This window comes from Podarcis melisellensis, assembly GCF_964234715.1.
Source record: "Podarcis melisellensis genome assembly, chromosome: 7".
Classification (NCBI taxonomy): Eukaryota; Metazoa; Chordata; class Lepidosauria; order Squamata; family Lacertidae; genus Podarcis; species Podarcis melisellensis.
This window is the reverse complement of record NC_138539.1, coordinates 54,906,840-54,928,680: the sequence shown is the minus strand read 5'-3', so window position 1 is coordinate 54,928,680 and position 21,841 is coordinate 54,906,840. Positions and strand designations below refer to the sequence as shown.

General features: G+C 40.9%; 1 protein-coding gene across 4 annotated transcripts in view; it reads left to right on the top strand.

Moving 5' to 3' along the window:
• ZNF516 (zinc finger protein 516) overlaps positions 1 to 21,841 on the top strand; it is a 116,049-nt gene that overhangs the window by 41,791 nt on the left and 52,417 nt on the right. For 3 of the 4 annotated variants that reach the window (XM_081919425.1, XM_081919424.1, XM_081919427.1), the window contains exon 2: positions 11,461 to 13,476. In XM_081919425.1, the coding sequence (XP_081775551.1) occupies positions 11,583 to 13,476 (1,894 nt within the window). In that variant the 5' untranslated portion in view covers positions 11,461 to 11,582. Of the gene's footprint in view, positions 1 to 9,192; positions 9,212 to 11,460; positions 13,477 to 21,841 lie in introns of those variants that run through there. The other variant, XM_081919426.1, reaches the window with a different exon arrangement.

Genomic DNA, 21,841 nt, shown 5'->3' with positions numbered 1-21,841 from the left:
GGGCAGGGGCAATGTTAGAAAATGCCTGTTTTTGTGTCATTGGCTATAGGGCGCAATACCACAAGTAAAATTTCCTCATTGTTATAGGTCTGTACAGGTCTTTCAGGTAATATGGTCCTGAGTTTTTCACTGCTTTATATGTTTGTTACAAGACCTTGAACACGGCCCTGTAGTTAATCTGTGTCCAGTGCAGTTCCATCAGCACAGATGTAATATGTGCATCAACAAACAACCTGGGCTAGCATTGGGGTTTACTCCCGAGTAGACATGCATAGCATTATGTGGTTAGTGTTGTAGTTCAAGTTCTGTGATTGGAATAGAAAGCTATTCGCTTTGTTTTCTTTCCTCAGCTAAAATATTAGTTTCTAGCATTCTAAATTGCACACCAGAGTGACTTTAACACTCCCTGGTACAAGCATGAATACAAACTAGATGATGGAACACTCTAAATAGTCTGGAAATGTCACATTGGCACTAGAAATGCATGGATTACAGCAGATATAGCCAACGTGGTGCCCTCCAAATATTTGGGATAACAACTCCCATCATCTCTGTCCCTTGGCCATGCTGCCAGGAACTGATGGGAGTTGTAGCCCACTCCATCTTGAGAGCTACCCATGGATTATAGGGTTTTATATATTTTTAAAATTCCCATCAGTCTCAGAATAGTTCTTAATGGTCAGTTATCTAAGTAGATTGCAGAGAGGCAAGCCATATTATAGGGTTCTTCATTGGTTTTGTTACCACTCACACCACCCACCCTCCTCTGGTCAGCCCAGCCAGTATCAGTTGCCAGTATCAACTGGTCATGCAGGCAGAAGTTTGGGTCTTATCTTTATACTCAAATTTGCTATCAACTTGGACAGGGCCATTTTTAAAACTTTTGTATGAAAGCTGTGTGAATGGTAAGAAAGCGAAAGGATTGTATTTCAGCACCGTTGCCTCTTCATCAGCGCAGCAGCCAAAAGCTTAATCAAATTAAGACGTTTTACATACCAGGGTACTTAAAGAAATGCTTTAGATCTCTGGGATAGAGCCCTAAAAATGTAGTGCCTTCATTTTGCAAAAGGAAATAACTTGAAGTATCCCTTTGTTGTGCTTACAACATACAGAATGTTGGAGATACAGTGGTACCTCGGGTTAAGAACTTAATTTGTTCTGGAGGTCTTTTCTTAACCTGAAACTGTTCTTAACCTGAGGTACCACTTTAGCTAACGGGGTCATCCTGCTGCCACTGCGTCCCCGCGCATGATTTCTGTTCTCATCCTGAAGCAAAGTTCTTAACCCGAGGTACTATTTCTGGGTTAGTGGAGTCTGTAACCTGAAGCATCTGTAACCCGAGGTACCACATTACTAAAGTTTTGAAAACAGTGCAGGATAAGATCGAATTAGCCCTTCCTGGCAACCCTGTGCAAGGAACACATCCTGCTCGTTCATTTATTTAATTTAGTTGTTTGTATCATTTTTCCCTCATCATGTGACTCAAGATATCATACACAGAGTTCCTAGGCAACCGCCCATTCAAATACTGACTAGACCAAAACCCCCTTAGCTTTGGGATGGAGTTTGGTCTTTCAAATTTCAGCCTCAGTGTGCAAGGCCAAAATTTGGTGTCCCCCCCACCTGTTACCTTCTGTTCTACATGTGCAATATGTCATAGTTGCAACGCCCTGCACCACCCCCCTTGGCTCAGTGTGCAGTGTGGGGGAACAGGTCTGCCTCTGTTTGCTTCTACAAGAAAGCTACAACATATGCCTTCATGCTATGACCTGGGTCAAGGTTTGTTCCTGTAAATAACAGGATTAACTGTATTAGTCATGGTAACCAAATGCTACTTTAATCATTCTCATTGGAATAATGAAATGAAATTTTAGACCCAGCCACCTAATTCAGTTAAAAGCATATTGGAACAGCCAAATCATCAAGGTGAGATGAGTCAGAGACACATCCACAGGGATGGGGCCACCACTGAAAAGACCTTTGGAGGTCTCATGGCAAGCCTGTGAGCAGGGCCTTTGTGGCTGTAGATGCACATAAAGCACGTGATTAAGGTCAACTATATCATGTTATGAGGGCATGAATACCTGTGGTGAGATCTGCCTTCTCCAGTGTGTACTTCAGCTGGTAAATCAACCAAAGTTGACAAAGGGCCATTCTGGCATTCGTCTTCACCTGCATCTCTAAACATAGCACTGAGTTGAGGACAGCCTCATGATTATTCAGTGAGGTTCACTTAGGTGGCTGAAAATAAAACCATCTTGGTTTCCCAATTGTATGCTAGCCTACCTCACAGGGTTGTTTGGAGGATAAAGTGGGGAGATTGAGAACTACCTCAAGCTCCTTGGGGGAAAGGTGGGGTGCAATTAAATAAATAAATACGTTTACTATATTTGGAGGTGATTTCTGTAATATTTCTAAATCAAAAGCAAGAATTCAGAGCCTGGGCATCAAGTGATATCCGAAGTGATATTCAGCACTCCTATTCTACCTGTAGTGTATAAAAATAGAACACAAATTTCAGAATGCTATTAGTGATTGATATGTGTATATTCTATAATTCATCTATTGTGCTTGCTAATAGACCACTTTTTTGTCACATTGTGCCCACAAAGTGGTTTCTGGCATATAAATAAAATAGTACTTAAAATTCACACACACAAAAAACACAGTTTCAGTTGATGGAGCAAGCAGTGCTATGGTACAAATTCTGAAACCCAGGACAACCTAAACAATTTACATGATAGAGAGCTTTGACTTTGCCTCCCCCCGATACATATGGTGGCAATGGAGAAGTATCCCAGTGATGCTTCATAGTATAAGCAATGCATTTGTGGAAAATCTGCTGTTCATGCTGTTCATCAGATTGTATTGTTAATCTGAGCCCACACTGTATATGTAAACAAGCTGCCCTAGGGGAGAACTCTTCATCCTGTGATAGGTTGGTTGTCTATATCATCCTGTCCAAAAAAAAGGCAAACAGAAGTTAGCCACACTCCCAAGTGCTGATATGTGGCTAAAATATGTGGCCAAATGTCCATCTGTATGGGTTCTGTTTCTCTCTAAGGGCAAGTAAACTCCATGTGTTTAGCTCAGAAAACTTGTTTTTGTCTTGCAGGTAGCAACACAGTTGTTATGGACTCTGTGTTTTCTCTGACTGCTGCTAAAATTAGTCAAATGCCTGCTGGAGATCGGCATTGCTACGGGAACTCTAGTTAAGCTACTGAACTCCAGTTTCTCAGATCTGTGTTTTTAATATTATTCATTTAATGTTATTTTGACTGCTTGCGTTGCTCTTAGATTTCATTTATTTTTCTTAGCATTTGCTTTAAAATTATTCTGGTTCTGGAATGCACTATTGCCTCCATGTGCAGCTGCTTCGGTACGTTTTGTCAAAGCCTTCGGTCGGTTAAAAATTGATTGCCATTTATCATGGATGGTGTACTGTTATGTTTTACGTGAAAAATAAAAGGCAGTGGGACATTACATTCCTGGCTAGGAATTTTGGCTTTCCATTTTCAGTGGAAATGTCAGATGTTTTATACTGGATAATTTAAAACCACATGAGGACAGCAGCTTCAGCGAGAGCCTGGAATTCTAACATAGCTCTACACTCTGCCTTGACTCCATTGCTCTGGTGTGACTAGCAATTTGTTAAAGTTTTAACAAACCGGAAAGGCAAAACATACTATAAAATGTAGAGCTCAGACTAATGTGGGATGCGGAGTGCTTCCAGTATTTTCTCTGTTCTTGTTTGTAAAGCCAACATGGAAAATGGAAGACAGAAAATGCTTGCAAACCTCTGTTTGCTCTTGATGCTCCCTAGGAAAATAGTCAGGTTTATGCTGACTCTACAGAAGAGACATATGAGGGATTCTATCCTTGGTTTCATAGTCATTGAATAAATAACCTTGTCTGTACCACTCATTCTGCATACTGTCTTTCAGGAACAGCCTCCCAGAAAAATTAAAACACTTCTATTCATAGCAGGTGAGGATAGCAGTAGGAGATCTCTGTACCACTGGACAGAATGAGAGGCTTGAAATATGTTTGCGGCTACTTCCCCATATAAACCAAAGTTTATGGAGGTGGTGAAATATGGTTTGGGAATGTTATTGGCAAGAAGCAAAGAAGACTTTTCTTTTTGCCATTGTGCCGTGTTACGCTGGAGTTCCATATAAATAGTTCAGGACTTTCCACCAAAATAAGCCGGACTGGGATGACAGCTGAAAGGTTTGATTTCAGGTTCGATTTCTTCTCTGCAGGGATTACTATGCCTGGCAGCTTTTGAAATTCAAAATAGTCAGCTTGGGTTTCACATTTTATTTGCTATACGGAACTATTGCTTTCCAAATTGTCCCTCTTTATCGGTTAAAAAAGAAGTCCCATCTGTTACTTAGGGCAGCTAGGTTTCGTGAACGTTGCATGTATATATAGATGCTTATGAAATATGTGGGTTTCCAAACAGTAATAGGATGATTTAAGATCCTGTTTCATCATGAAGTACTCTACACTGTGGAAGTACCTTAATTTCTGCTGTAATGGGTCCATGAGAAAGGCCTGGCATGTACATAATACTACGTGCAAACAACCAACCATTTGAATGCAGAGTGAAAATTGCAGGAGCCAGTGTGGTGTAGTGGTTAAGAGCGATAGACTCGTAATCTGGGGAACCAGGTTCGTGTCTCTGCTCCTCCACATGCAGCTACTGGGTGACCTTGGGCCAGTCACGCTTCTCTGAAGTCTCTCAGCCCCACTCACCTCACAGAGGAAGGGGAGGAAGGGAAAGGGGAATGTTAGCCGCTTTGAGACTCCTTCGGGTAGTGATAAAGCGGGATATCAAATCCAAACTCCTCCTCCTCCTCCTCCTCCTCCTCCTCCTCCTCCTCCTCTCCTTCTCCTTCTCCTTCTCTGGTTCTGTTGCCTTCATGGTAGTTGGTGCTAAGCCCTGGTTTGGGTTTTTGTTACATCCACACCTGGGCATCTGCTTTGTCTTGCCCTGTGTTGCCCTTCAGCATTACTATTTCCAGTGAAATAAAACAAAACAGAAGAAGAACAATTAAAAACAACACAATCAACAATCAAATTCATCCCAGTATAAACAGCATAGTAGGCAAAGCAGACATAGGGGTTGTTTTGAAATACAATGTTGGTAAGACAGTTCTTTCTGTTGTGGATGGGTTTGCAGACAGGGGTGCTCAGCTTGGGCTGCTGGCTTGTCACCTTTGTCACTGAAAGTCCAAAGGGGTTTCATAGCATGGAGTACCTCCGCTAACCCCAGCTGGTACAACTTGCTGTGTCCCATCTTTCTGGACAGACAGAGCCTGATCACAGTAATCCATGGTCTGTTACTTCCAAATTAGACTGCTGCAATGCATTGTATGTGGGGCTCTCTATGAAGACTGCTCAGAAACTGCAGTTAATGAACAACCCTCCCCCACAAACAGGCAGATTACTAACTGGCTCCCAAGAACATATATTACCTTTATCAGAGTGCAGCTGCAGATTATTATCCAGTCAGCTGCTAATCCCAATCACTGTTACTAGAAACAAAACAAGAAGTGAAATGCAAGATAAAAATACAAGATTTTGGACATCCAGTGCTCATCTGACTGAGAGTCCTCTTCCTTTAAAATAGCCTTTCTCAACCTGTGGGTCCCCAGATGTTGTTGAACTACAACTCCCTTCACCCCTAGCTAGCAAGGCCAGAGCTCAGGGATGATGGGAGTTGTAGTCCAACAACATCTGGGGACCCACAGGTTGAGAACTGCTGCTTTAAAAGATTTGGCTGTCTGGATATTGCTGGTCTCCAGCTCTCATCAGCTCCTCCAGCATGGCCAATGGTGACGGATGTTGGGACTTGTGGTCCAGTAATATCTGGAGGGCCACAAGTTGTCCATCCTCAGACTGGAGTAGTACCGCAGGGACTATCAACAAAGCTCACTGGGTTTCCTTAGGCAAGTGACTATTTCAGCCTAGGTTCTCATTGGGTTCTTGTGATGATAAAATGGGGTGATTGGGAAGAATCATATATGCTGCCCTGAGCTCATTGGAGTAAGGGCATAAATAAATTGCAGTCTAGGCTGTGCTGGTGCTGCACCAGGAACCCAATAAGACATACTTTCCCAGCTGGTCTGCCAATTTGGACCAATTTAGCACCCTCATTCAGGATTAAATCATGAACTATATATGTTTAAACCTGGATGCTTCTCTGGCATCCAGGTTTGACCTCTGCTGGGAATTGTGAGAATGGAGAAAACATAAAGGCCTACGATTGCAAGAACATGACATGTGGTGCTTTGGCTCATGGTCGGCTGAACTAAAGATGGGTCTCATTTGGAAGTTTCAGCTGATTCAGAATGCTAGTGTCTTCCAATGGTCATAAAGAGGAAGGAAGATTTGCATCCAGTTTATTGGGAGATGTGCTGGCTCTTAGGTGCAATGCTTTTTGAACTTTGGAGTCTTAAATTGTCTGAGCCCTGCAGATATTGAAGAATGTTTCTCAGGCTGGGAGGATGGTGCATAAAATTTCCTCTGCAAGAGCAGCAGGGAGATAGAGCAGATCATTATAGCGATGTCCTATGAGGTTTGTTATCTATAGGTATCAGCATTGTTTCAGAGTTGGGATCCTCAGTGTGGCACCATGATGCTCTCAGACATTACCCTCACTGCATGTTTTGCTTTGGGTGTTTGGGTGGTGGTTTTGAGACTAGCTAGTTTTTCTTTTGTGAAGTGGCTATTATGTGCCCACAGCAGTTGCTTGGATTTCCAAATGTAAGCCCAGGCCCCCAAAGGCAGGAGAGCCCCGTTGTAAAGCCTTTAAGAGACAACCTAAACATTGTTATTTGTTGTTATGGTTTCTTTTGTGGATTAGGTAGCTTCAGAACAGAAGAGACTTCGATACTATTTTTAATGCAGTGATTTTGTTCATTTGTATTGTAATTGATTGATATTTGATTTCAGGACAATTTAAAATGTTTTAAATTATGTGCATCCTATTTAGAACATTTTTTGATTGGGCGAGTTAAAATGTGTAATACACATTTTCCTCAAATTCTCCTTAAGCTACTCTTACCTGTTGCCACTCAGCTTCTCCTTAGTCTAAAGTTGCCAATAGCAACTTACATATTAGCATTCTAAAATCAAAATATCTCTGGCAAAACCTCATGTTCGCTGATTAGTTTTCTTAATCTTACCAACAATAACATCCTGTCCCCGACCTCTTTGCATTTGAGGTCAGCTTCAGCTACTAATCTTTATATTACCAGAAATACACTATATGCTCTTAAGAAATAATATTTTCATCTAATGATTAAATATTCTTTATGTAGATGATTTTCTACTACTTGTCTTGCTCCCATTTGATAACTTAAAAAGCTATGTTGACAAAAGAAAGAATAGCTTATTTGTGTCAATGTATGCCAGAAAACGATGGATGCATACTATGTTTGATGAGATCAGATTGTGTTTTGAAGATTTGTTCATACTGCTAACTGCAATTGGGATATGATGTTTGAGATTTGTGACTTGCTCAGAGAAACAAAGACATTAAATGAAAAGGAGAATTGTGTTTTCTCCACTTGAAAATGTGATGTGCTTGTCCTTTGTCCTGCAGTTATGGTAAGACACTAATTTGGAAAGTCCTATTTCATTAGGTGGGGTGTCTGTGTGTTGAGTGTGAGAGCACATGTGTGCAAAATATGTTCACACAGAAATAAAGGGGGTTGGTAAAGGGGTACTGTAAACGGTTTTGTCAATGCCATGTGTGACCATTCATTTCAACCTTGTGATGGTAGCATTTTTGTGTTTTCTGTTTCATTGATTTTCCCCTCCTGTACATGAAATAACTGCTAATATTGGCTGTCCTTTTATTCTTCATATTAGAGTGGAAATGTAGTTTGGACATAATGGATTATTGATTGGTCTGAGAACAGCAGAAGCCCCAAGGCCTTGTCATCAATGGTACTTACTCTCCCATTTAGAGAATGCATCACTTCATACAGCTCTTTGGAACCCAAATCTGCAGAATATAAGCTTATAATTGTTGATCTTGTAACAGCGGTTTTTAGGGCAAGGAGTGCTTCATTGTTGTTATGAGTCCCCCTCCTCTTCCCATTTGTTCAAAGAATAGCCTCTTTGTCCTGGTAGTAAGATAAGCTGGACCAGGATGTTAATGATGTATTTTAATTCATTCCTTATAGTGCTACAGTGTAGCCAATAAAATACATTTCTTTGTCCCTGGGAGGACAAACAGGACCAGTATACTGAAGCGCAAAATATGTCCTGAGTGGGGGACGGGTCTGTGTTTCTCAGAATACCCTGTAGAAGTGCACAAGAACACCCTCTTCAGATGGATCTCCTTTAGAAAATGCTAAATAAGCTGCTTTATTGGACGTATCACTGTTGTTCTTTTCTTGCTTTCACTTATTGTAGATATTCCATGGCCAGGAGGCTGCATATGCTTCATATAGGTGCTTGTTGGTGTGCTTTGTCTCTTCTTTGGGGTTATTGTCTTTGGTGCTGTTTCAGAACAGCTTAAATTATGTTCTCCGGAGGTTTAGAGCCTATTCAAAATATCATTAGAACAGAGAAGGGAGAGCGAGTGAGTCAGAAAATGCCACAGGAAAGGATTCTCAGAGTAAGGATACAGGGTTAATAGCTGCAAATCTGAAAAGGATGTATCCCAAAGTGTAAAACAGGATACATTAATTAAAAAGAAAACAGCTACTTCAGTAACACTGGAAACAGAAGTAACTTCAGTTTAAAGAGCACAACCCCTCTTATTTATTTGTAGCATTCTCTCCTTTTCATTTTTCACTTCTACCTCTCTGTTTTGACAACTTATGCTTCAGTTGTGGCTATAAGTAACAAAACATATTTTGTTGTCCGTTTTCTATATATGTATATTTTAAATTGCCACAATTTTTGTTCCAATGGTTTGGGGAAAAGAAAATCAAGGCAATGTCATGCTGACTTTTTCCCTATTGCCTGCATTTACTTGGAAGGACGCAGGTTGCTAGGGTTTCCTGTGAATTCAAGGATATGCTTACTATTTAAAGATAGGCACCCCTTCCCCGCCCCTGTGCATTTAGCTGCTCCAGTGTTACTGAACAGTTGTGTTCCCTTTGGAAGTAAGCAGTATAACAGTGAATTAAGTTGTCCACAACAGAAGGAAAGAAGAGCCTTTCTGCAGGATTTTTGTCAGAGCAAGGAGGTAAGGATTAGGTATTCCAAATGTGTTAAGTGTTAGAGTTTTACAGTACATCGTTTTCTTTTTCCCCGATAATGTGAACTGCCTTTGGTGATGAGAAAGGGGCACTGCAACAGATGGTTTGAAGTGGAATATCAAGGTCTGGGATTCAATTCTAGGGCAGCCATAGGCGCACTGGAGAGGCTGAGGACAGCCGTATCAGTCGTGTAATATAGGTCCTATTGGGTTCAGTGCAATGTATTTCTAAATAGGCATGTGAATGATCGCAGCTTCAAAAGTGCATTTCAGTTTTTTGAACTGTTCAGAGCATTCTGGGTGTTCCTCTTGTGCGGTGGGTGAGAGGATTGCCGTGCAAAATGTTAAATTCTCATATCTATCAGAACTGAAACTTTATTTTTAAACTTGCTTCATTGCTTGAGTAACCCTACAGTCCCCTGTCTGAGCAGATGTTCTTTCAAGGCCAAGGGTGCATGGCTAAGCTGCTGTTGAAATAATGAAAGCCTAGGTTCTTCATATGTTTATATATGAGAATATATTTAAGTAAGTGAAACAGATTGGGTGTATTCACCGTTTCTTTTAACAAAATGCATGCTTAAGTGTTGATGGGGTAAAGGAGTGGGTGTGGTGAGCTGTGGTTGCTAGGTCAACTTTTTAAAGGCAAAACTAAATTTATTCCATATTCTGAAGAAAAGGAGGTTGCCACCAATAAGATATGCTGTACGTATAAACCAGAACAACCAGAACTCGATCTAGTTCAACAACTGGGAAAACATTCTGCTTTGGATAACGTGCTGCAGTAGATTAGTTATCACTACTGAATGGAGCAGTAGTTTTTGTCCACTGCTATTCAGCATTGCGTAGAACTGGGCAATGTAGGAAGAGATATTCATGAGACCATCTTAATAATGGAGTCTTTACTAGCAGTGGAATATGGTCAAAATTTGCAAGTGGTATTCTTTATGTCCGATTCCCGAATTAGGTGCAGGTTTGAGGAAGCCCAAACACCATGCAGAAAACATTTATGGTGTTTTTAAATGGGGTCCAGGATGGACATTAGCATTGGGTTCTGATTGGATTTGAAGACTCTGTCACCTGTCGAAGGACACAAGGTGCTGGTGCCAGCCCTGGCTGATCATAAATTTGCAACTCTCTCTTCCTGAATACTTGACCAATCTTAAAATCTTTTGGATGCATTGCACTGTTCACACATTCATGTTAATAACTTGGTGACTGTAATATAATAGAACAGGATGTCTCTTCACCAGCAAAGAGAAGGGCTCCTTTTTTCTTAAAAAGCACAACAGAATGTCAAGATATCCTTACAAAACCTTGCTTTACATGATTATACTTATGGTCAGAAGGTAGTACAAGTATCCTTGTCATCCCGTGCAATGCGATTTAAGCAGCCGAAGTGTGTGCAGGCCTCCAGTCTGTATGAGCACTGCAGAAGTCAAGGCATCTCTACCCTTCAATAACTTTTACAGAAAACACAAAATTTTGCTCCTGTTGAATTCAGTTTAAAATAACTATCTTTAATGTAGAAGGATTTCAGCCCAAAACAGTTTAACCCTGTTTTGTTGAATGCTGCATGGATCCTTCTTGGTATTAGTAAAGATTTCCAAGTCTACATTAACATTTGCCTAAATAAGGTATTACTGTTACTGTTAATTTTAATTGGCCTGTATAAAAATCTTATTGAATTGCATTGTTGCTTTAACAAAAATTCGATGTACTCTTTGCTGTCTCCATTTAGCAGTTATGCTTAAGTTACCGTCAACCGGGATAGAGTGCTGCACTCTACAAAAACCCTTTATCTCTAGGCAAACAAACGTTTGGCTGTTTTTCATTAAATTATACATGTCCATAAAGCCACAGACTTAAAATATTACAGTTCCTTCGAGAAAGGGCTTATTCACTCAAAATTATGTACACACACACTTTTGTTTAGGCTGGAAAGAAAAAGTATGGTTTTTTTATACTTATATTCTTATTTTTAGTAAACATACAGATATTCTATTTGCCCGTGTCTGCAACTACTATGGAAGTATGCTTGTGTAAATCCTCTACTGAACATTCAGTTTGTGAATGACAATATTCAATGCAAAGTCAGACTTTCTGCAGACTGGTGAAAATGTAACATTTTGGTCAAGATGGCAAGAAAATATTAACGGGGGCTATTACAAAGGGAGCAAAAGGAAATGAAATGCTTTGCATTTAGTAATGCTGTGTCCTGTTTTCTGTTTTGGTTCCAGGTCCTGCTTGCTATTTGACTCAAGAAACGCCAATGAATTTTTGTATCCCAAATGCTTTCAAGCAGCTGGAAGAAAACCCAAATAGGAGAATGAAGAGATAAAGGTTCCATCAGCAGGAATGCATGATTGAGAAAGCAACCCAATTTCCCAGCCCGGAACAGGGTTCTGCCCTTTTGACTGATGCTTCTGCGGTGCAGATGGATTGTAGCATAAGCGCAAACATGGAATTACGAAGAGCCTCCAGTCCTCACAAGGTGAACAAGAGTGATATGAATGCAAACAAGTCTGTGCTGCACAGCTGCTGCATCTGTGGCAAAAGTTTTCCTTTCCAGAGCTCACTCTCGCAGCACATGAGGAAGCACACAGGGGAGAAGCCATACAAGTGTCCTTATTGTGACCACAGAGCTTCCCAAAAGGGCAACTTGAAGATTCACATCCGGAGTCACAGGACAGGCACTATTAGTCAGGGGAATGAAGTGGAGATGGGAGGAGAAGCACAGCTCAGTGAGATGAGAGTATCCGAAGGCCTTGATGGCTGCACTAGCCCTACCAAAAGCACCTCTGCCTGCAACAAGATATTGAACGGAGAAACTCCCAAAGAAGAAGGCAAGATCTTGCTCCGGAGCAGCAGGAAGGAGTTCTCAGAAGAAGCACCAGTTGGAGAAGATGTTAAGTTATGTACTTTTCCATGTACCTTCTGCAAAAACAAGTTTGAAGGTAAGAAAGAGTTGGAGCAGCACATACACCAGGTCCACAAACCTTTCAAATGCAGGCTGTGCAACTACATGACATTAAGAGAGGAGACTCTGCTAAACCACATAGAAAGAGACCACATCACCACTCAGATTCCAAACGGGGAAACGTACAATGCCGAGAACTGCAAGGCTGAGTCGAGTGCAGGAGAGTTTCCTTGCGAAGTCTGTGGGCAGGCTTTTAGTCAAACCTGGTTCCTCAAAGCTCACATGAAAAAGCATAGAGGGTCGTTTGACCACGGATGCCACATCTGTGGCAGGAAATTTAAAGAGCCCTGGTTTCTCAAAAACCACATGAAATCCCATGGCCCAAAATCTGGGAGCAAAAACAAGCCAAAAAATGATTTGGAGCCTATAGCCACTATTAATGATGTCGTTCAAGAAGAGATGATTGTGACTGGTTTGTCCCTGTATGAAATTTGTACAAAGTGTGGAAACCTGTTTACAAATATGGAAAGCCTAAAAGCACACAATTCTGTACATTGCAAGTCTCAAGGAGCCCACAGTGAACATAGAGTTGATAGGCTAGTTGACGGGGACCCCCCTGTTGCAAAGCAGTTTTTCTTCCAGTATCTGAAACTAAGGCCATCTGTAGGGACTGATGGCACTCCAAGGGGCCATTCAGGAAAAAGAGTAGCTGAGCTGGATCCAGTCAACAGTTACCAGGCTTGGCATCTGGCTACCAAAGGAAAAGTTGCAGAGCCTTCTGAGTACGTGAAGTATTTAGGATGGGACGAAGTCCTGGCGGATGCTGACGTCACTTACGACAGGGACAAAAGGGAATACATTCTCGTCAGCCAAGAGAAGCGCAAACAAGAGCAGGACTCCTCCAGCTCGTCCAGCAATCCGAAAAAGAAGAATTGTGCTAGTGGGCGTTCGGAAAAAAGCAGCCATGTGCAGTCGGGAGACAGCTGCATGCTTAGCCAAGAAGACCTGGAGTATAGGCCGTCCTCGCGCCAGAGCAGAAGGGTGTCTCAGAACAAGTCCACAGAGTGCTTTGAGTGTGGCAAGATCTTCCGCACCTATCACCAAATGGTACTTCATTCCCGTGTGCACAGGAAAGACCGCAGAAGCTGCAGTGAAGGGGTGGCGGCTGCTCAGCAAGATCAGTACAGATCAAATAGTGAGGATGGCGACTCTGGGTCTGCCAGTGGACCGAGCACACCAAGTTCTGCTTCTGGCCCAGATGATTCAGTCACCTCTGGAGTGGGTGAGGAGGGGCCCGAGGATAGTTCAGAGGAAGGAATGCAAGAGCCACCCCCACGTAAGTGTCTGCAACTTTTTAAACAACTTCCTTTCCCTATTTTGTTATTTTGCTTCCTTTCTTGCGATGCTAGAAGAGCTGTTCAAGTACCTTTGACAGGTAAAGTAGGAAACACTGAGTATCCCTCAGAGTTGTTGCTGGACTGCAACTCATGGAATCATAGAATTGTAGTCAGAAGGTACACCAAGGGTCATTTAGTCTAACTAATCTCAGGAATCTCAGCTAAAGCATCCATGAAAGACAGCCACCCATATCATATCATCCCTTCCCTTTGGCCATGCTGGCTGGGGCTGATGGAAGCTCTATCCAGATTAAATTAGTTGAACCTAGGTCCCGATGAAATGTGGGAACATTGTGGAATGTTAGTCATGATTAATGTAAGCTACATTTGATTTAGGTGTGCCTAACGTAGTCTGACTCCAACTTCCAATGCCTTTAAATGGCTGCCTTCAAATTCAACAAACATACCCACAGAGAGCAGTGTGGGAACCACTTGCATTCAGTGTGATTCCAGGCTGCTGGGGAACATGCACAAGTCATCCATAAATTAAAAAACAGAGAAGGTCATTTCAGTAGATCTTTCCCACCAGATGAGCACAGTCCCTCTCGGTGAGATGTGAATTGGGTGAGAAAGACCTGTCTAACTGGCCCCACCCACACAGCTACTTATCCTGCCTGGTGCATTGAACTGCACCAGCACTGCTGTGTGTGTCTCTGAAAAGGACCTTGTATATGATTAAACATACCAAGGTTCCTGATTTGGAATAATTATTCTTGAATCCTCAACGTAACATGGGATGGTTTCCAACCATAGGGAACGACAAGTAGCTGGAATGGGGGCATGCTGACCCTTCTCTCTTCTCATTTGCAGTTTAGCTTCTGCATCTTGCTTGCAAATCCATGATTTGAAGCCACTATGTAGTAGCTACTTTGACTGTGCTAAGAAACCATGGCATTAATTCTTGCCCGGAGAATCAGTCATATGTAAATCTTACACAGGAAATTGTAACATGCCTTTGTTGAATTTGCCTGGTTTTTATTTTTTTAATGAACTAAATAGACATGATGGCAGCAACCCTGGGTTGTTTCCTTTAAAAAATAAAGAGTAGTTAAAATATAGAAAAGGGAGGTGGGAATATGTGTCCATGATTCCATTTTAGAGCACCCCTTTAATAGGCATTCAACACTGCTATCATTATACCAAATGGGTTGTGCTGTCGCAGTGTATCATTAGCTTCTTAGAAGTGTTGGTTTGAATCCAGTTTCATTTATGTCGAAAGATTTAGGAAGCATATTTAGGATACCAGTGCCTCTGAATGATATCATGGTCTTTGTTATCAGTTAATGTGTATCACCACATACAGGATATCTTGTTCCCATTTATGCAATACTCTTCTTGATTCAATAATTGGTGGCAGTCCTGTTTTGCTGATGTAACCTAAAGCACTCAGATTGCCTAACAGTTATCTGTGAGTGAAGTGTGCATTCTTCTCTCTCTCTCTCTCTCTCTCTCTCTCTCTCTCTCTCTCTCTCTCTCTCTCTCTCTCTCTACTGTGCCTTCAAAAGTTGTTTGAAAAACTTGAAAGGATGTAATTAATCTCTCTGGATTACTGCAGTCCTCAGAGTCTGATTCTGGTTAAATGGAACAAGTTATTCTCCAAATAGAAGCAATGTAAATATTTGAAGAAACACTACTGTGACTGCTTTTGTACAATGTTGTTTTATTATTTTGCATTGTTTATTTCTCTTTGTTTATAAGGCTCTCTTAGATTCTAAGAGAAGAGAATTTCTTTCCTACAAGTTGTTTATATTTTTGTTTTTGGTTAAACAGTGCTTTCCTACTGACATTTTCGTCCCCTGAGAGTTGGCTGATTAGAGTTTTGAGAGTTTTAGCCTGCTGTTAGGAGCTTCGTTGTAGTAGTAATCAGCACAGTTCAAAACGAAATTTATATAACACTGACTGTCGCTATATTGAAGAGCAATTCACACATTGGCCTGGTTCACATGCCAAATTAAACCTTAATTATAAACGAACTGTGCTTTAATGTGAATGAACAGCATGCTGGTGCATGCTGCCAAAAAGTTCTACTCCTCGCCAGAGTCTGGCTTGTCACAGTGTTCAAAAACTTGTCCTACTGTTTTGTTTTTCTCCAAAGCAAGCCACAAGTGATAACCAAGGTTTGTGCTTGTGATTTGTTGGAGAGAACAAAGCACGAGCTGTGTTCATGTGGCACAACAAGCCAGACCCTGGTTTGTCATCCAGCAGGGTGGTGGTAGCAGGAAAAAGAGAGGAGCAGAGTAAGAACTTTTCAATGGTACGCACCAGCATGCTGCTTGTGTACAATAAACCATGCTTTGCTTTTAAAACTAAGGTTAATAAAGAACAGAAATCAATCAGAACCCTTGAGGAGTGCCCATGTATCATGCACCATTTGCAGACATGTGTTTGTCACATGTGTGTGCCTTAAATGGTATCTGTGAAATCTTATATTCTTTTAAATTAATTGAAGTAGGTCTGCTCTTCCATGTTGGCTGATGTTGGATAGAATCTACAGGTTATAGAATGATTTAAACACTAAAAACAGCAGTAGAAGCTTTCTGAACTGTAGCAACATTAGTGTTGCCTGATGTGCCTCATGCTGTTTGCATAAGCTCATATTTACTAGCATCAGCAATTAAGGGTATGATGTATTTATGCTAAAATTAGTTGTTAAACTAACCTGTTCTACCAAACTAAATGAATGTAACTACGAAAGGCATTACCTTATATAAGCCTTTCTGTCACAATCATAGATCATTTTAAGAACCAGTTCTTATGAAAAAGCAAGCACCAATGAGCAAAATAGATCCCCCCCTTCCCTCTTTCTTTTAAATGTAGGGCTTCACTTCACAAATGAATTAGCTGGAATTCAGTGAGATATAGTGGGTTCATTGGTTAGACAGCCACACTGTGTGTTGCCAAAGTGTTTTAAGGGCAAAACAGAGGATAAAATGCTGCTGTTATAGAGTGGAGAGAACCTCTGAGGCACACGGATTGATAATTTATTCAGTTTAGCCCAATGTGTTTTGATTATAGTCTTTGTTAGGGGCTCACTCATGTTTTGCATGTTGCCAGGTGATAAAGAAATCACTCTACAGCATGCAGAAAACTCAGAAGCCCTATGCCCATATTACTTGTGTGTAGACCAGCAGCCTTTTAAGTAAGGACTCAGCTAGGTAAAGGTAAAGGGACCCCTTACCATTAGGTCCAGTCGCGGACGACTCTGGGGTTGGGGCGCTCATCTCGCTTTATTGGCCGAGGGAGCTGGCGTACAGCTTACGAGTCATGTAGCCAGCATGACTAAGCCGCTTCTGGCGAACCAGAGCAGCACACAGAAACGCCATTTACCTTCCCGTCAGAGCAGTACCTATTTATCTACTTGCACTTTGATATGCTTTCAAACTGCTAGGTGGGCAGGAGCAGGGACCAAGCAACGGGAGCTCACCCCGTCACGGGGATTCGAACCACCAACCTTCTGATTGGCAAGTCCTAGGCTCTGTGGTTTAACCCACAGCGCTACCTGCATCCCTTCAAGGACTCAGCTATATAGCTGCAAATAAAACGTTTTAAGTGTGCTTTAAGTGCAGTATACAATGTGACACTAGATGGCACGGTGAGCCTTATGGAAAATTCAATGCATTTTTAAAAACGCTTTTAAAAAAGCATTTTCAGACCATTTTTTATATGTGTGTAGATTCCACCTAAGTTGTGAGCTGAGGCACGCTTTGTGCCCTCACCTTCAGCATAGCACCTGCTTCTTGCAGCCACCGCATGCTGCACACAGTTGTGTGAAAATCGACAAGCGAGCTCCTGCAAGAGTTTTTGCAAGATTGGGACACCTGTATTACCACATGTCTCTTCATTTGAGCAGGAACTTGCACGCTGAGGTTCCTACACAGAATCGCGAACAGCATCTGTGTTTTACATGAAGCAAACACAATGTCAGGGGCAGAGCTAAAAGTACGGCCTCATTTCCTACTCATTGTATTGTTGCCTTACTCGTGAGCTACATGTGCTACAGGCTAGTGTGTTGTTTTATTTTACAGTACCGCAAATAAAGATTGTAATTAAATGCATTGGTCTGAATCTCCTATATATTTTGGAAAGCTGTTTGTCCGTTCCCTTAAGATATCTTGGTGAAATTTTGCATGATGGTTCCTGAGATCAGCAAGCACATCTTTATTCTAAATTTGGAGACAGTTGGATATCTTTTTGAATGGAGATGGTGTGCTGTACTTTTCAAAACTGCACTGATTTTTTTGGGTTTCCTAGAATTCCTGAGCAACTCCAAGTATGAGGTTGCTAGTAAACTCTTAATTACGTGCACCTCATACTCTTTCTTGCTCCTTCATTGCCTTTGCCATTTCTGTTTCATCTTAACCAAACAGTTCCACCAAAGTCTTTCCCCCCCCCCTTTTTTGCTCATATTTAATTTTATCATAAGGCTTTGTGGTGTGAAACCTGCTGTTGTGGTTTCCTCGTTAACGAACAAGCAAGTGTTTCTAGCTGTTGACCTTTTCACAGCGAAAGGAAAACTCATTTTGTAATTAGAGATGCAATAAGTTGAATCTGTACACCTGACATTTCTAGAAAAATCTTAGTTTGGAACAATCTTTAGTGGTCGTAAAGTGGTCTTTAAGTGTTGTTTTAGTCAGAATTGTTGAATTTTATTTGCCCTCCTCTCCAGCCTGAGCTATAGTTCACTGTGAGTTCATTGACTCCTTCTGTGTGCAGGTAACACTTGGGTATATTATGCCAGGGATATTTTTTCCCCTCTTATGCTCTTAAGGTTTTGCTGAGGTTCCACTTGTGGGTTTCCCACATGTGTCTGGGTGGCAACGGTGAGAACATTAGCCTGACCCAACAGGTTCCTCTTTATTGTATGGATGATGGCGCATGTATGCCATTTTGCCACCATTTTTTTAAAACAACAACCACAACATTTTGCTAGTAATTTTAATAAACACAATACAAACAATTCAATGCATTTAAATGAGTCCCAGAGAGAAAGAAAGAAAGTAGAAGGAAAGAGAGGCAAAAACTATATATTGCACCACGGCCAATTTTGGTTTTATGAAGGGATCATGACATCTTCTATATTAATTTTAGTATACTTTAAAGTTATAACAACCAGATATTAAAACCAAAATGTTAGGGAATGGAAGAAGTCAGGAATTGTCCCTATTCCTGCAAAAGCTGATGGCTGAGACCTTTTATGCTCTTTCTTGTTTGTATAATAAGTAAAAACAGACCATATACTGAAGAAGGTTCCTTTTTTACCTTGCCAATGCTCAACTCTGAGCCTTTGTAGTAACTTTTCCTCACCATTTTTGTACTCTTTCGTTGTATGTGTCTTCCCGCCTGGGCTTCAAAATACATCCATTGTTCTTCCCATGTAGCTGTGGTCCATATCTCCTTGACTCCCTGGCTTAATGTGAATACTGTATAGGATTGATCTTCCTGCCTATTGAGATTTAATACCACTTGACTGCATTTTAGGGACCTGTTTGCTTTTTTGTAGTGGGGTTGGGATTGGGTCCAGGACAAAGCCAGAGAAGTAAAACTTGAGTTACTGGGAACGCAATCTGTTTAAACGACTACCAACACAAGTAGTTGTTAAATTCAGAGTCACTGGGAAATGTGCCTAGGTTTCAATTCAGCTTGTATTTCCCTCAGGTTGGCATTTGCCTTTAGGGCTTAATTATGTAGGTAGCACATGATTACTCAAGTTAGTCAAAATGTGCTAACTCAGGTGTGTTAACATGTTGAAGTAGATATGCTGACTCTAATCCAAAGCTTCATGTCAGTGCCAAATCAGTGCAAGCTAATGGAACTGCATGAGTAGAGTTGTCTTACATGTTGAAATCAATGGAAAAATCATTACTTAAGATGGGACTTGCAGGTTTGCATGTGAGCTCCTTCATCCATATGGGGCTCTTTAGTTGACACCATAGAAGTGTCTTATTCTCTTGAGTCCTGTTGCAACTCTGGACTCATCTGGAAGCAGCCTTTTGATGCTGTTATTCATAGATCATGTATAATTGAGAAGAGGAGTCTCTCTCTCTCTCTCTCTCTCTCTCTCTCTCTCTCTCTCTCTCTCTCACACACACACACACACACACACACACCCCTTCAATTCATTTGTGGTTGTCTAGTTTATCATTTTTGGAGGTGATGGGAAATGCTTTATTTGGTGGCTGCTATAAATAATGGACTTTTAGGAATTACATACTGTTACATATTATTTATATCTTCTATAACTCCATAATTTTAGTTTTAGAATGTTGCTGGCCAAGGCACAACTCATAATTCTTATTTCACAACTTTGTAGGTTTGTTTAAAAATACAGTTGAGTTTTCTGTCCAGGACTGGAATACGTCTCCCCACTACGTATTTGTGGGCATACAAGTCTGGAATAAATATTCAAAATATTTCGGAACTGACGTATCCAGCTGCCTGCAATTTTTCTATACAAAAGCACACACACACACTTCAACGTGTGTTTTATATATATATCATGAGTTTTCTTCTAACTATCTGCACTCTCGTCCATTCAGCCCTAACTATGGTTTGCCTTTGTTTTAGTAAGTGCACTGGGTCATCTTGTCCTTTTTCGCTTCATTTCTCAGTAGATTATCTATAACAACAAAATGAAATACAGTATAGGTTGCTATACAATATACTGAATTCTGAACATTTTAGTGTTAGGGGGCTTTGTAAGATGGTCTGAAGAGTGTGCAGATTTGTGGCATCTAATTAAACATATGCAATTCCCCCCTGTACCATCTGAAGTATTCCCAGATACTATAATTGTAATATGTTGCTTTTGATGGAGTACATTTATTGTGTACTGTATTGTTTTCTATTGAATTGACTTATTGTACACTGCCTTGGCGGTATTTTAATGAGAGGTGATAAATAAATATTTTAAATAAATAAATTTAGATATGCATTTTCAGGCTGACAGAGATATGATTTGTCTGTTGTTAGGATTTGAAAAGTTCCATTTCTAATGCAGCCCTGCATTACTGCTATTTTGAATGATGCTAAGACTCAGGGATCCCTGACACACATAGACAGAGCATGCAAGCAATCAATAAAAATCTTATGAGTCTCCCATGAAAATCTATGGAATTTAAGCACTCCTAACTTTCTGTGGATTATGCTTAGGGTTTTAGTTAATTCAGAAGGGTATAGGATTCACCATATAACACGACTACTCTTTGTAGCCACTCTGATCCCCCTCCCAGCCCCCAAGAAGTCTGTCTTGTTAAAGAAACAAATAAGACTATATTGGGTTTTTCATTACAGCTACAGTGGGGCTACCTCAGCAGATGCTAGCAGCTGTTGCTCTGTTTTGTTTTGTTTTTTACTGACCTTGGTTGTCTTTTTCTCTCCCCCTCTTACTGCATTCAATCTCAACTAAAAATGCCTTATAGGAGCCATTAATCACCTAAATCACACACACACACAAACATTCAGCGAGAAAGAGTTCATTTTTATCTTATCCTTACCAAAGCATTTTTAGTGGGAAGAACTAAAAGGACCTTGAAAATATATGCATGCTTATAATGTCTCTTTGGATTTCCTGTACAGGTAGTGTAGGAAACCACACAGAAATATCAGCAAGACTGATACAGAAGTAGACTGAATTATGGGAGAGCACCAGTATTTTGTTCTCTTTAATATAAGCTCCATCCAGGTGGTCCATCCAGTGCCGTACACCACCATTGTTGCTTCTGCATCCGCATCCCACGTTGGTTGAACTTTGGCAACCTGTAGGCTCTTGCACGTAGGTTCTTTGTGTGATTTTAACCCCTGGAACATCAGGGTTCTAAATTGTGTAGGGGGCATACACAAGTAGGAATGTTTCTCCTTGATGCAGATGTTCAATTGCCAACTAGATATGGGAAGAGCCATAGCTCAGTTGCTCCAGATGTCCCTCAAAAAGGAGAGGCTTAAGAAAACACAATATAGATGTGCTCAGTGAAAGACCAATGGCCACATTCTGGTCAAAATGTTGAAAATGCAGTCTCAGATTGTGGACGATATTTAAAGTCAAATGTCCAAAATTCAGGATAAGATTTTGACAGCTGATTCGCAATTTCTGACAGAGCCACAAGTAATGAATTTGCCTGTGCAAGCATTTCTATTGTGATTGACAGCTGGCTGCCAAACAGCTGTGAGGCAGAAGAAAATACCTACAACAGTCGTGATTTTCCTTTTATCCTTTTCCCTTTGTCTCCCCACTCTTACATCACAATTTGGGATTATCCTTTTGGTTGCATCTTTGATACAATTTTCATTTTTGCATGCCTCCTCAGT